The sequence below is a fragment of the Lutra lutra genome, chromosome 1, assembly GCF_902655055.1.
Source record: "Lutra lutra chromosome 1, mLutLut1.2, whole genome shotgun sequence".
Lineage (NCBI taxonomy): Eukaryota > Metazoa > Chordata > Mammalia > Carnivora > Mustelidae > Lutra > Lutra lutra.
The window spans coordinates 196,298,495-196,313,952 of NC_062278.1; the positions used below are offsets into that span (position 1 = coordinate 196,298,495).

The following is a 15,458-nucleotide window of genomic DNA, read 5'->3' on the forward strand; positions in this document are numbered from 1 at the left end:
AGCTCTTGGCATAGTGTCTAGAATATATTACATCCCTAGGAATTATTTGCTAAATGAATGAATGCATAAATGTCCCCCAGTAGGTAAGTCTTACAAGACAAGAGACCATTTCTATTGGCCATAATTCCTGAAGCCTCCAGCAAAGAGTCTAACCAAAAACTGTTGTTGAACTATGTTTGAGCTCTAGAAATCAGGGATTCTGGATATTATACTGCAATTTACAGTTACACAACAACCTCACCTCTACCTTTGTAAACATCTGGTATTAGACTTAGTATGTTCAAGTAAGTTTGTTCCTTATCAGCTTTTCTTTTCTTAGCCCTGATAAGAGCAGGTTCAGATACCATTCATTTTCTTATGCTGTACATGATCCACAATGGTTGGCATATTGTAGGGAACACAAACATTTAAGACTTCTGGATGAATTCAAATATCAGGCTCAGTCATAATAACACATCCTTGAGTAAATTCCTAATCAATTCTGAAATGAAATATTCTGAAATGAAATATTCTCAACTGAAAGGAGACTAATCCTTATCCTCACATGGCTGTGAACCTGTGAACCACTTGGCCTGTAGTAGGGGCTCCTTGAATGGTACCTGGTTATTCATAACGCTCACCATTCACCTAACTCAGCCTTGAGTACAGCATTAGATAAGAGCTCTAAACCAGCTCCATCACTTATGGCCATGGGATCTTGGACAAGCTATTTTACCTTTCTGAGCCAAAAAGTGATAATAATACCTACCCTCTAAGAGTGGTTCTGACATAGAAACTACATGAAGTAACCAAATAGTTAAATTTAGGACACTGCCTGGCTCAGTAATGTATGTAGCTATTTTGAGCAAAAAAAAAAAACCTTTGGCTTTTGAACATGTGCAGTAAATACTCCTGTTTCAGTGGGCCTTCTGAAACAATGAATGGGACTAACTGACTCTATTACTGCCTCAACAAAACCGAGTTTGGAAAACCTTTGAACCAAAGGCCATGAGAGGGTTCCATGATTCCATGACTCTTTCCTTCAGCAACCTACCGAATTTCAGTGTTTACAATGAAGAGAGACCAAACCGACGTGACAGGTTCTCCAGAAGAGTCCAGCATCTGTGGTAGCTCTTAAACCATGCTCATTTCACGCTTTTTCGCAAACAGAGGTCACGACTTTATAGAGCGCGGGTCACAGGTTGAGCGGTCCAGCGTCTCCACGAGACCCTTGAGTTGCCTGGGCAACGCCGACGTCATCGCGTAGTCGCATTTGTTCGTCGGCGAGAAGCCCAAATTACTCAAAGCGCAGGCGTCTCGTGGGAGCCAATGGGTGCGGCCCGAACGCCGGCGCCGCTGGGCCCCGCCCCTTTCCGATCGAATTCGGGGGCGGGGCGGCAGCGGGAGCGCGCCCGTCTTTCCCGGGCGACCGGGCGGTTTTCCGTGGCTCTGTGACTGGGCGCCCCGTTACGTAGGTTACGCATACAGTCACTCCCGAAGGGCCTTTCGGAGCCCGCCCAGATAGCTGCGCCCTCCCAATACCCGGGCACCCCGAAAGCGGGGGCCGCGATGGTACCGGGCGGGGGCTCAACGTGGAGCTGACCGGGGGCTGAGAAGTGTCGGGGCGACGCACGAAGCCCTTCCCTGCCGTCGGGGTTCCCGCCCGCCGATTTCCAGCCGTCAGGGTCACGCCTCTCTCTGGACACCCTGAGCACCGTGTACCCCAAGCCCCGGGCCCCCTGCGGGAATGTTCAAAAATGAGTACCAGGTAACCCGAATCGGCGCTCCAACCTATCTAAAGCATACTCCTCTTGGGTGAAGTAGTTCGTGTTGGGGGTCAGGACAAAGCACCATCCCCACTCCCCCTTAACACTTTTTCCCCCCCTGGGTGAGAAGGAAGCTCTGGGTTAGTGGTCTTGACCCCAAAAGAAAAAAGGGGTAAGCATCCACAGTTTGGGCGTATGATTTTGCTTTTCAGTCTCCAGCTCAGTTCTTTTCAAGGTGTATGGATTGCCTGCAACTCTGATTAAAATGCAGATCTTAAACCCCAACTCGGACCTTCTGGATCAGAATCTTGAGGGCAGGGCCCATAAATCTTGAGTTTTAACAAGTTACTTGGGTATTCACTATTGATGCACACTCATGTCTCAGAAGCTGTTTAGAATAGAGTGAATGAGTGAATGCATGAGCGGGTTAAACCAAGAAAGAAAATAAGGATTTTGGCTACGTGTTCTTTTCTTTTCCCCTGAAACTGGGGTCAGTAATTCTCAAACACTGGGGCACGTTAGGATCTCTTGGGGGTACTTGTGAAAATGCAGATTTTCTGACCCTTATCCCCTATCTAGTGAATGAGAGTATCTGTAAAAACTTCCCCCAGTAGATTCTGATGCACATGGTCCAAAGATCATAATGGGGAAACTGCTTCTGGGTCTTCCTCTGTCACCTTGAGTATCTCAGTGTCTTCAAAACATGGCTTGCTCTCCTCACCTCACTGGACCCACTGCTCCCTTTTTCACCCTAGTCTCCTTTCCTTCCTTCCTACTTCTACCTGAGGTTACATTCTCTGTTTACAATTGTCCCCTTGCTGGAACAGCCCTCCATTCATTACCTGTTTGTGGCCTCTACCTTTTCATCAAATGCTACTTGCCTTCTTATGAGTGTCCTGCAAGTAGTCTGCTGTTCTCTTTCTTCTACTCCCATTTGATATCATTAGTGTTAGAACAATTTAAGAGACTTTTCCTCTCAATTTTTGTTGTTATTAAAAAGTATATGCCCATTGGGGTGCCTGGGTGGCTCAGTGGGTTAAGCCGCTGCCTTCGGCTCAGGTCATGATCTCAGGGTCCTGGGATCGAGCCCCGCATCGGGCTCTCTGCTCAGCAGGGAGCCTGCTTCCTCCTCTCTCTCTGCCTGCCTCTCTGCCTGCTTGTGATCTCTCTCTGTCAAATAAATAAATAAAATCTTTAAAAAAAAAAAAAAAGTATATGCCCACAATGGAAAATTAAGAAAACAGGAGAAAGCAGAAGGAAGAGAGGGTGGATATTTCACCAGGTACAAGGATTTTTCTCTTTAAAAAAACAAAACAAAACAAAAACTGCCTCAAATTTAAAAACTTTATTGATATGTGACCTAATCCCAGAAGCTATAGTAATTTATAGTAATTCTTAACCACACACAGTTTGCACATAATTGCATAGTTGCACATAATGTTAAGGCACAGAAGCAAAAATAACTTTATATTATTGAGAAAAGTTAAAAGCTGGAAATTCTTTACAAAAATCAGACAGATTTGCTCATGTGCGGCTTATAATTAAAATAGACCATAAAAGAAAATCATATTTCATCTTCATTTCAGATTCTCAATTTCTTGCAATTAACTCTTCCTCAGAGATAATCACCTTAATTCCTTTTTTTGATAATTAAAGCTTATGGATATTCAGTAATGTGTTTAGTACTTTTATATAAACATGACCCTGCATGTTCTCAGGTTTACAGTAGGGAACACATAGCATGTCTATACAAATGATTCTCTATTTTTCTTATTTTCTTATACAAATTTTATAGATTTCCATATCAGTTTATATTAGCTATATAAAAAGATGGGAATGCTCAGAATAAGAATCATACTCCCAAACCCATTCAGTCCCAAGCTTTTTTATTAACCAGTACCAAAATACTCAATTTGCCCTTTTTTAAATTTAATCATTGCTGGCACTATCGAGCCCTTGCTATGTACAAGGTATTGTGCTTGATGGTTTTATGTTTACTATCCTGTCTAATCCAACAACCCATTTTACAGATGGAGCATCAAGAGGTTAAATAACTCTCAAGGTCAGGTACTTAATAAATGTCAAAGCTGGTGTGGGAGTTTGGGTCAGTATGACTGGGAAGCTTGTAGCCACAGATAACTCACCAGAATTTATTAACCTGGCTCGAGAGTTGAGTTTAAACCCTTTAGTCAGAGATGAATAGAATGTTTTATAAGCATGATTTATATATGGCAAGTAAGCGAACCCCATATCGAGAAACTGTAGGGTTTGTATGGCACAATTTGATGTTTATAATTTAAAAAAAAAATTTTTCCTTAAATCATTTATCCAGGGTGACCCAAATCAGAGTGGTTGTGGCTTAAGTACAATCAAGGTATACTATAGGAGTTAATAGCAGGGATAATGTTTCCTCCCAGATCTATTTAACAGACAGATGCCCTGAACAGTGGTTATAGACTGTGTGGTGGATCATATTTCCTCTTTAGCATTGTCTTTCACTTTAATTTAAACATGTTGTTGTTTTTGTTTTCCAGGGAGGTGCATTCGTTGAAATCTTTAGTGCCCAGGGCAAAAATCCTGGAGCAAAATGGAAAATCCTTGGCAGTCCGTCTGTGATTTGGAAAGTAAGTGAAGTTAGAGCCACTAAAATCCTAGAAAGAAAGGAGAATTAAGGTTATAAGAAAAAGGTTTTGATAAGGTTTCAGAACTCTTTTTACTGTTAATTCAAAAACCCTTTCATGACCCTGTTGGCTGCAGCTCTCCCAGAAACCACTCCTCTGTCGTTTGAAGACTTTGGCATATATCTCATAACCCTTCTCTGTAGGCCAAGTTCAGATATTACTTTAGGTGACTTCAGTGTTTGTGAGGAAAATCTCCAAACCCTGAGCTTCTCAATTTCTTGATTTCTTCATCACTAATGACCTCTTCTACTCTCTGTCAGTCCCCATTCCCACTGTTACATCCTGTACCTTACCACAGTAAACTGGAGGGCCTCTGAAATGGCTAAGTAAGACCTTGAGACATCCCTCTCTGACCCCAAACTTCAGTTCTTAGTCTCATTGTATTTATTCTTCAACCAAATTGAGACCGTTAGGCCATTGGCCTTTCTACTTCCCCGGTGCTTAGTTTTATTTAGGCATGTATTTCTCTGTCTTCATTTCCTCTCCTCTCCAGCCCAGAATCCAGAGTCTGATTTCAGTCACTTCCCAGGCAAAAGCTTGAATGCCCTTGCTCTTTGTCCTTTCATCATGCTGGCCTCGCAGAGGCCAACCTTTTCTGAATAACCAGTCCTCTGTCTTTTCTGAGCGGGGTTTTGAGCCCCTCTAACTTGGGAGAAAAAAAATTGATAACCTCTTAGATTTTTTTTTTTTAAGTTTTTTTTTTAAGATTTTATTTATTTTATTTGACAGAGATCACAAGTAGGCAGAGAGGCAGGCAGAGAGATAGAGGAAGAAGCAGGCTCGCCGCTGAGCAGAGAGCCCGATGTGGGGCTCGATCCCAGGACCCCGGGATCACGACCTGAGCCGAAGGCAGAGGCTTTAACCCACTGAGCCACCCAGGCGCCCCGATAACCTCTTAGATTAATAATACTATAAATTCAACCTGAACAGCCTGGAAAGTTCTCCTCTTATGTTCTCTTAGTCTCTCAAATGGTTATTTCTCCATTATCTTCAGGTTTTCAACCCCCAACTCTAACCCCACCCCCAATCCACAACCAGGACAGGCCCTCTTCACTGACTCACCAGAAGACCTCATGCCCCATTTCATGGGGAAAACTGATGACATCAAATAGAAACTACCTCAGCCTGCTGCCACCAGACTAAAAACATCTATCTATCCCTATCCCTTTCTCTTTCATTCCTATCCTATTCAATTGGGAGAAAAATGCCTTTCTATGGACGTTGTTTTATAGGTAACTTTTTAAAGCTACTGTTAACTGAGTGCTTACTGTTTGCTAAGCCCAGAGTTAGTGTGTGATCGGTACTTTATGCCAATTTTCTGGATGCTAAAACTGAGGTCATGGGGAGAGTAAACAGCTTGCTTGAAATTATAGAGCTCTTCCTGTGAATGAGAGATCAGTGATGCTGGGAGGTAAGGGTATGGAGCAGGGAGCATACTTAAGGCTTCCCCAGGGAAATGACATTGGATCTCTACATGCTAACTGTGCACTCTGTGGGGCTGGTGGAGACAAGAGAGTTTTAGGCAGAAGGAAAAGCACATACAAATTCCTTGTGCAGGAGAGAGTTTAGAATTTTTAAGAACTTGAAGAAGGCTACTAAGGCCAGAATACAGAGGGAAAAAAGAGAGTGCCAAGTAGGAGACTGAAGTTTGCAAAACCACGTAGCAGCCAGAGTAGATGGGGTTTTATGGACTGTGTGTTTGATTTGGGTAAGCTGTTGAAAGGTTTTAAATATATGTCCAACTTGTGTATAGATGAAATAATATAGTCAGTCTGTGTGTGTTCATTTCAAATACAGGAGAGATGCTGTTGTGATGGATATAATACAGATTTATTTGAATGCTATTTAATGCTTAGCAGTCTTAGTTACAATGTATTTCTTAACACATACAGAAAAGAAAATTGGGAGGATCTGTGAAGTATTATAATGGGTCTTTATTGGGAATTTGCTTCAAGATGAGAAAATAACCATCTACATTACCACTTTGAGTTATGGAAATCAGACTGTCACTTATAAGGAGGCTTTTTTATTTTCAGGTTTGTTTTTGTTCTGTTTATGTTTCTCCTACCGTAGTTTTTTTTTGTTTGTCTGTTTTTTTTTTTTAAGATTTTATTTATTTATTTGACAGAGAGAGAGAGAGAGAGAGAGAGCGCGCGCATGCACACAAGCAGAGGGTATAGCAGAGGGAGAGGGAGAAGCATGGCTCTTAACGAAGGGCTTGATCCCAGTACCCTGGGATCATGACCTGAGCTGAAGAAAGACACTTAACCAACTGAGCCACCCAGGTGCCCCTCTCCTCTACCATAGTTTTTTTTAAAGTCATCTTAATTGTAACGCTTTAATTAGTACAGATTTTCAGTAGGTGATATATAGAACTTCAGTTGAACACTAGGGAAATAAGGCAATGATTAATTCCATTTGAGCCATGGCCAGACACCTAGGAACTTATGGACCAGATACAACATAAGTTAGGTGATTTTGTATACGGTAACATGGAGTGGTGTTCAGCCTGTGCTGTTAGACAGGAATACGTAGATAAAGGAGAGGAAGGGTAACTAAATTCTGAAAACTAAATTAGTAACTTGGAAATCCCTAAAACTAGGAAATTTCTTATTATTTGGAGGAAGAGTTTCTTGATACGATGGAGGATTTGTCAAGTGACATACAAGAGCTTCTGTATTCCAATTTCCAGCAGTTTTCTGGGTAAGAGTATCATCAAGGCCCAACTTCTAAGTCATTTGAATCTGGGACTTTTTCCCCTGTGGATTTGCAGCTCCAGTTTTATGATAGAAGCCAAATAGGGGCGCCTGGGTGGCTCAGTGGGTTAAGCCGCTGCCTTTGGCTCAGGTCATGATCTCGGGGTCCTGGGATCGAGTCCCGCATTGGGCTCTCTGCTCAGCAGGGAGCCTGCTTCCCTCTCTCTCTCTCTCTCTCTCTCTGCCTGCCTCTCCGTCTACTTGTGATCTCTCTCTGTCAAATAAATAAATAAAAAAATCTTAAAAAAAAAAAAAAAAAAAAAAAAAAATGATAGAAGCCAAATAAAATATGTTCCAATTACCACTGTTTTTATTTTTGTTCTACAGGAGTTTGATAGAGAAGTTAAAAGTTTTGTGTTTGTCCTGGAAGGCAGCAGCCAGACAAACAAAATTCAGTTACCTAAGGAGAATAAGCAAATCCGTAAGTAAGATTTTTTTATATTGAAGCTTAACATTTGATTTTTAAGTTATACTTTTAGGGCTACCACACAGACATTAGTTTGACTTTTACTGGCATCTGTTAACTTAAAGTGGTAGGTCTGTTTTTAATTTAGAAGTTAACCTTATGCTAGATTTCATGTATACATAAATATTATGTATTATTAAGTTACATATATATATTTTTGATTCACTGTTGATTTGTAACCTGGAACTATTTTTTTAAAATTTTTATTTATTTATTTAGAGACTGAGAACGAGAGCACACAAACAAGTAGGGGCAAAGGGAGGGGGGAGAGAGAATCCCAAGCTGACTCTGCATTGAGCACACAGTCCCATATGGGACTTGATACCAACCTTGGGACCCAATCCCACAGCCCCTGGACCATGACCCAAGTTCAAATCAAGAGTTGGACGCTTAACTGACTGAGCCACCCAGCCACCGCTAGAAGTATTTTTAAGAAGATTTATATTATTTGGTAGCCATTGATTATCATAGTAATGGTATTTATTGAGAAATTACTGTGTTCCTTCTGACTTCCCTAGCATTTTACATTTATTAATTCTTTTAATCCTGATAGTAGTTCTTTTGCAGTGAACACACTGAGATTGGTTCTTCATCAAGAAATCAGATAATTAAGGGTAAGCTTTGAAATAAACCCAGGACTTCCTAAGTTATAGGGAAAATCTGAGAAAAAAGTTGTGTGAAATACTATAGAAGGCATTACTTAGTGATACATCAACTTATATCATTCAAGAATATTAATACCTAATATGTATAAATACAAGTATGTGTTTCAACAAAAACTCAAAGAGTAGATTTTCAATTCTTTCTTACTTTGGAAATTAGGACCATCATTTTAAAGCAGAAGGAACCTTGAAAAATCACCTGGATTTACAATCAGAAGCCCAGTTATTGGCAGAAATGAGGTTAAGATTCAAGGCTCTATCACCAAATTAGGCTATGCGTAAACTGATGGCAATTGAAGATACATAATTTTTCAAAATGATTCATCCAATTTTCATCAACTTTATCCTATGTATTAACTATAGATTTCAAGTGATTTATTAAAAATAAGCACCCAGTTAGTTTTTATGTTGGTCATTTACTTATTTCTTCTTTTACTAATTAAGAACATTTATTGAACACATACAGCGTACCCTGTACTATGAAAAGACCTGTTCTTGGTAGCTGATTTTCTCATTTTAATATAGTTTTCTAAACTTTCACAGGCTTTGCTTTACCTCCCAGTTAAAGCTACCGCATACATATTATAGATTTCTTTTTTTTTTTAGTTTTAACTTGTTTTTTTTTTAAGATTTTGTTTATTTGTCAGAGAGAGAGAGCTCGCGCGCGCGCGCGCACAAGCAGGGGGAGTGGCAGGCAGAGCAGGCAGAGGAAGAAGCTGGCTCCCTGCTGAGCAAGGAGCCTGGTGTGGGACTTGATTCTAAGACCCTGGGATCATGATCTGAGCTGAAGACAGGTACTTAACTCACTGAGCCACCCAGGTGTCCCCATGTTATAGATTTCTAAGATGTAAACTGAGCCATGGAAATTATAGATTGAAGATGATTAATTTTTAAATGGTTTGCCAGTGTTTCTAAAATAAGAAACAGAACCTCAAAGAAAAGGGTTAATCTTGGTTGAAATCATTATTAACTTACTACCATTTTAAAAAAATGATTTCCTCGTAGTTCTTTTTTTTTTTTTTTAAGAATTTTATTTATTTATTTGACAGAGATCACAAGCAGGCAGAGTGGCAGGCAGAGAGAGTGGGGGAAGCAGTCTCCCCACTGAGCGGAGAGCCCAATGCGGGGCTCAGTCTCAGATCATGAGATCATGACCTGAGCCGAAGGCAGAGGCTTAACCCACTGAGCCACCCAGCCCCCCCCCCCATAGTTACTTTTAAACAGTAGAGGGTTTGTTTTTTTTTTTCATTTCCACAAAAATTTGTATACTTGTAAATGAGATGAACTAAGATGAGCCAGAGAAATGTGTCTGAAACTGTAGGTTGTTCTTGTTACAGGAGACACGGTCCATCTGTTTTAAGGATATTGACTTTGAGATGGATACATCTGATTTCTAGGAACGTGGCTTTGTTCTACACCAGTGTTCTCCTGTTGGCTTATCCTTCTATGCTGTGCCCTTAGCATCTATTCACATAATCACGTTACTGATAAAATCAAGCCTTTCTCAGTTGGATCTGAGAAAGATTTCTCCTCTACCAAAGACTCGGTGACTAAAGACAAGCTCCCTTTTCCTACATTTATCTGAGGTTTTTTTTAAGACATAAAACAAGCTTAATGTGTTATAATTGCTTTGTAAAAGGAAAAATGATAGTTTTAATTGGAAGAAACGGAAGAATCTTTTAATGTGTTTCTTGTACAATGCCCTGTAATTAAAAATTAATCTGGCTCTTCAGCAGCGTGTGTGGTACTGTAACAAATGAAACAGTTTGTAGAGTCTGCCCTGTACTAATGCCTTTAAGATTAATTATTTGTAATTTTTGATAACAGAACTTTATAGCTATTTTCACTTGTGTAAAATGACCTTCTGTGTGAAGTTGTTGTTAAATTAAATGGCATGTCTTGAGTAGAGAATTGGTTTTCCATTAACATTTCTTAATTTAGTTCAGTTGCCATTATATATTCCTCTTTCAAGAGTAAACATCTACTTTATTTATGCAAACTTAAAATGAGCTACCCCATATGTATTTCCCACTATATTAGGTACTTAAGAAAAAAACTTAATGATGAAAGTAACTATTTTTAAGTTTTCATTTTATTTTATTTTTTTTTTATTTTTTTTTTTTAAAGATTTTATTTATTTATTTGACAGAGAGAAATCACAAGTAGGCAGAGAGGCAGGCAGAGAGAGAGGAGGAAGCAGGCTCCCTGCTGAGCAGAAAGCCCGATGTGGGGCTCGAACCCAGGACCTGGGATCATGACCTGAGCCGAAGGCAGCGGCTTAACCCACTGAGCCACCCAGGCGCCCCTAAGTTTTCATTTTAAATAATGCTATTTCTGAGTTATATTTGAGCATCTCTATATGTCAAGAGTTTTGTTTGTTTTTTTTCATAGCATTTTATCAAATAAAGGAAAGTGTGATATTGATAATCAGATTGTGCAATTCTCTAGTGCAAGAATCTTGCACCATCTACTCTGTACCCCTAACTTAGTATATCATATGTAGTATATCAAATAACTTTGTTAACTTTGCCCCAGGAAGAAACCGTCACAATTTGGGTTATAGTTTCTAATTGTAACCAGTTCGTGTTCATAACCAGATTTGAGTAAATGATTAGCCAACTAAGTAAAGAAATCTGTGATGCTCTTCATCCTGGATCGTGCTGTGGAGCTGCCTGTAGGAGATGCAGCAGAGTCACACACAGACATCTATCCTTTGGTTGGTCTGCCCCAGGACTTAATCTTTTTGAGGCCCTTATTTGAAACCTTTGTTTTGTCTGGCAGTGGCATCTGAATCTTATGGTGTGTCTCTTGGGATCAGTATCCCTGAAGCCTTTTGTTTATCTAAGTTTCAGCTGCTCTGGAGGATGAGGATGATGTCATCTTTATGAGGTTCCCCCCCACCAACCTACTCCCACCCCTACTTTGGTGGTATGCTTAAAATAAATGTCATTATGACTTGCTTTGTTTAAAACTCTTCAGTGGTCTTGACCTCACTGCTCTATTGATAGTGCTCTTGCTGGGGTCACTAGTGATCTCTGTATTCCTGAATCCAGTGGCTCATTCTCAGCCCTGATCTTGCTTGACGTATCAGCAGCAGTTAAGTTGACACCATCCTACTTCGTATATTTTTTTTTTTACTCATCTTTTTTTTTTTTTTTTCCTTTTGTCATCTTCCAGGGTGCCCATCATCTGGGTTTTCTTTCCACTTCACTGGTCTTCCTTTTTAGTTTGCTTTCATGGTTCTTCCTCTCCCCAACCCAGCTTCATGTTGCTGTGCCTGTAGACCTGACCCTTGACACTCTGTCTACCTCTAATTACTACTTTGATTATCAGTGCTAGTCTCATGTTTTAAATACCATCCCTGTCTTATTCCAGCTTGAATTTATTTCCAAATCAGAATTCTCCCTCAATCTCCGGACTTGTATCTTCAGTTGCTTAGATGATATTTCTGTTTGGAGAGCTTCACCTTACAAATTATTCCTTTTGCTACAGACAGCCACATCTCTGTTGTTAGCAACCTGTCTTTCCAGTAGCTCTGACAAAAAAGCTTCAGTCAGTCTGATTTTTTTCTCTCTTGATTCAATTCATCAGGAAGATCTTGTTGGTTCTATCTTCAGCTTAGACTTCGAGTCTGACTATGACTTTTTGTCTCCTCCAGTGCTACCATTTCTCAGGCTTGGAATATCTCCTGTATTCGTCTTCTCATTGCACCCCCCCCCATTTTTTTACTTGCTTCCCTACCATTTGTTGTCAGTTTCACAGCTAGAGCAATACTTATACAAATGTAAGGCTCTCCCACTACTGAAAATGTCCCATCTCTGAGTGAAAACCAAAGATCTGTAGGACCCTACAGTATCTGGTACCCTCTTTTTTTTTATTTTAAATTTTATTTATTTATTGGACAGAGATCACAAGTAGGCAGAGAGGCAGGCAGAGAGAGAGGAGGAAGCAGGCTCCCTGCTGAGCAGAGAGCCTAATGTGGGACTCGATCCCAGGACCCTGAAATCATGACCAGAACGGAAGGCAGAGGCATAATCCACTGAGTCACCCAGGCACCCATCTGGTACCCTCTTAATTCTCTGACCTTATCTCCTGTTGCTCTTGCTGTTGCTCACTCTGTTGCGACCATACGGGTCTTCTTGCTGTTTTCAAACATAGCCTGGTGCTCTGTCACCTTTGCACCTGTGCATAAGCTGGTAACCCTCTGCCCAGAACTTTCTTTTCCCTAATAGCTGCATGGCTCACCGTCTCCTCTTCTTTAGGCGTTTACTACAATGTCATCTTCTCAATGACAGCCCACCCCACTCTATAATTTATAGCACTTCCACACTCTTGATCCCTTTTACCTTTCTCTATTTTTTCCATGTACTTATCATTTAACATGCTATTTGTTTCTTAGGGTGTGTTTGTTTCTATTGTTTTTTCTCACTATTGCTAGAGGTAAGCACCTCCAGCACAGAAATTTAGTCTATTTTGTTCACCTAGTATAGTATCTGACACATTAGACATTCAGTAAATCTTTGTGGAATAAATTAATGAATGTATGAGTGGATTCCCATTGGTCTTAGGATGACCTATATCCTTCGCATGGCCTTCACGGCCCTGAATGATTGAGATCTAGCTATTTGCCAGAATTACCTCCTGCTGCTTTTCCCTTTCTGTGTCTTTTACCAGCCCTTTATGTCTTTATAAAGATTCATCCACTCCTCTGTGGCTTTTTCCATCACATGATGGAATATCCCCTCTTCCTATAATATTTGTTCCTCCATCTCCCTCACCCACTCAACCCCTATTCTTTCTTCCCAGCTGAGTTCCAGTGTTATTTCTGCCAGAAAACCCTCACTCATCATCCTCTTCCCTCCAGCGACCCAGGATTATACACTTTCATTGCACCCTGACCTTCTCTTTCCTGGAACTAGAATATCGGTTCTAAGAGAGTAGAGATGGTATTTGTGTTATTCACTACAGAAACATCCACATTGAGTCTGGCATGTAGTAGATGCTCAGTAAGTCTTTTGTTGAATGATAGATCTAATTTAATCCATACAAATAATCCTATGAGGTATATATCTAATTTGTCAGCTCAGTTTTACATATGAAAGGAAAAGAGGCCAGAGAAGTCTTCTTACTTGCCTGAGGAATATGATATGATAATAGAGGCATGCCTGTTCCCTGCCTTCTGGGTTGAGGTGGGAGAGGTACAATTCAGTGTGCTGTTTGTGCCAGGACTGCCCTAGGAACCAGGAAGTAGCTTCAGTCGTGACATGGCAGAGCACTTGTAAAGGATGACTGTGTTGTGTTCTCTTTCCAAACTCATGGACAATGAGACAAACACTTGTGAGAAGTACATGCAGTATACAGCTGTCACTGGCTGTAATGAAGCAAGTATAAAACCACTGTTTAAAAACCTAATGGTGTTTCACCAGTTAAATGTGTTCTAAAATATTCAAAGAAAAGAAGGACCTGACCTTTTAAAAATAGAGGTAGTTTATCTCAGCAGAGAACAGATTATGAAACTGCAGGAACCTGCATATTTCAATAAAAAAACTAAATTTTTATGAATTTATATACTTGATGGGCATTTTTTGACTAATAGTAGTCACATTCAGCATTTCTTAATGATTTTCAATGTAATGTAGCCAAAAAGAGTCAGTTTAAATTTACTAGGCCATTGGAAAAAGTATTACTGTAGAGTTTATTTAGCATTTCTGACACATAGGATCAGTGTATGTCAAATGTTATTAAAGTACTTTTTTCTTTGTCGGATCATCACCATATGGTATTGTCATACTTCTTTTACTCTTAGAAGTGAAGCCTTTTGGACACTAAGGCTTCTATATGTGAGAAAGTTGAATTACAAAGCTTTCTTTTTTTGAGGGCAAGTGTCTTTCATATCTAAAAATGTTCATAAGAAAATGCCCAGTATGTGTAGCATAGTTCATTGTTCTTGAAGAAAATTGGGCCCATTCAATGAGATTTGTGATACAATTTAAGGACCTTTGTAAATTCATTTATCCAGTGCTGTCTCAGCTCTGTATACAGAGGCCATTGTGCAATGGAAAAATGCCATAGGGCCAATCAGTGGAAGATGCGGGAGAGAGATTAATTAATGATGATGTATTCAAGTTAGCCTCATTTTGGTATCTCACTTCGGTTTTGTAGTCCAGAACTCAGAGATGCCTTACTGGCTTTTCCCATAAATATGGTAAAATCCAGTTCCTAGGATGTTTACAAAGGTCAGAGCCTGTTATATCCTATTTCCATTATATTACTACTCTATATATGGCTCTCTGGAGCAGTTTGTAAGCTTAGCATTATAAGTAAAAACTTATCTTTGTATGTTGGGATTTAAAAGATACTGAGCAGGGGCACCTGTGTGGCTCAGTGGGTTAAAGCCTCTGCCTTCGGCTCAGGTCATGATCTCGGGGTCCTGGGATCAAGTCCCACATCTGACTCTCTGCTCAGCAGGGAGCCTGCTTCCCTTTCTCTCTCTTTGACCTCCTCTCTGCCTGCTTGTGATCTCTATCTGTCAAATAAATAAATAAAATTTTTAAAAATAAATAAATAAAAATAAAAAAATAAAAGATACTGAGCAGACTTGACCAAATATGTTTGCTTTGTAGGAACTAAATTTTGGGTAAAGTGTGGGAACTAATTAAAAGTTGTGTTCAGGAATATTGCAAAACAGTTTACCAAAGGAATTATAAACCAGAACATACATCCAGATTATCCAAGCATGTGTTGTTAAAAAACACAGCAAACAAACAAACACACATGTATTGTCGCTTTGAAATAGATAAATTTGTTAAGTCTACTGAATTGGAATAAACAGAAAATAATATGCCTTTTAGATGAGTTGCTTTCTTTTATCCAAGTGTTTCCCCATACTGTTAGATTTCTAGGATAGATTCACAGATAAGTTAGAACATTTCCATTTCCTACAGAAGTCCCACATGAGGAAATAAGTTCCTAAAAGCCATGTTTTAGGAGGAAGTGATTCTAAATCATCCATTAGGAACATCATAATTGAGAGAGCAAGCGAAAGTTCAAAACCTGAGAGAAAAGGGATTAAGTGAATGGGTTGAAAAGGTAATATAAAATCAATTGATTTTCAAAACAGTTGTAGACTTCAGCCATCAAAAGTGCCA

The 15,458-nt window shown here is 39.8% G+C and overlaps 1 protein-coding gene across 9 annotated transcripts in view; it reads left to right on the forward strand.

Annotated features, from left to right (window-relative positions):
• The first annotated feature begins 1,367 nt into the window (after positions 1–1,367).
• Positions 1,368–15,458, forward strand: part of CFAP20DC (CFAP20 domain containing) — a 254,309-nt gene continuing 240,218 nt past the window's right edge. For all 9 annotated transcript variants that reach the window (XR_007120850.1, XR_007120851.1, XR_007120852.1 and 6 more), the window contains exons 1-3: positions 1,368–1,747; positions 4,280–4,369; positions 7,510–7,603. Coding sequence is in view for 6 of the 9 variants with exons in the window: in XM_047690656.1 (XP_047546612.1) it covers positions 1,727–1,747; positions 4,280–4,369; positions 7,510–7,603 (205 nt within the window). In the remaining 3 variants the exon portion in view is untranslated. The remainder of the gene's footprint in view (positions 1,748–4,279; positions 4,370–7,509; positions 7,604–15,458) is intronic.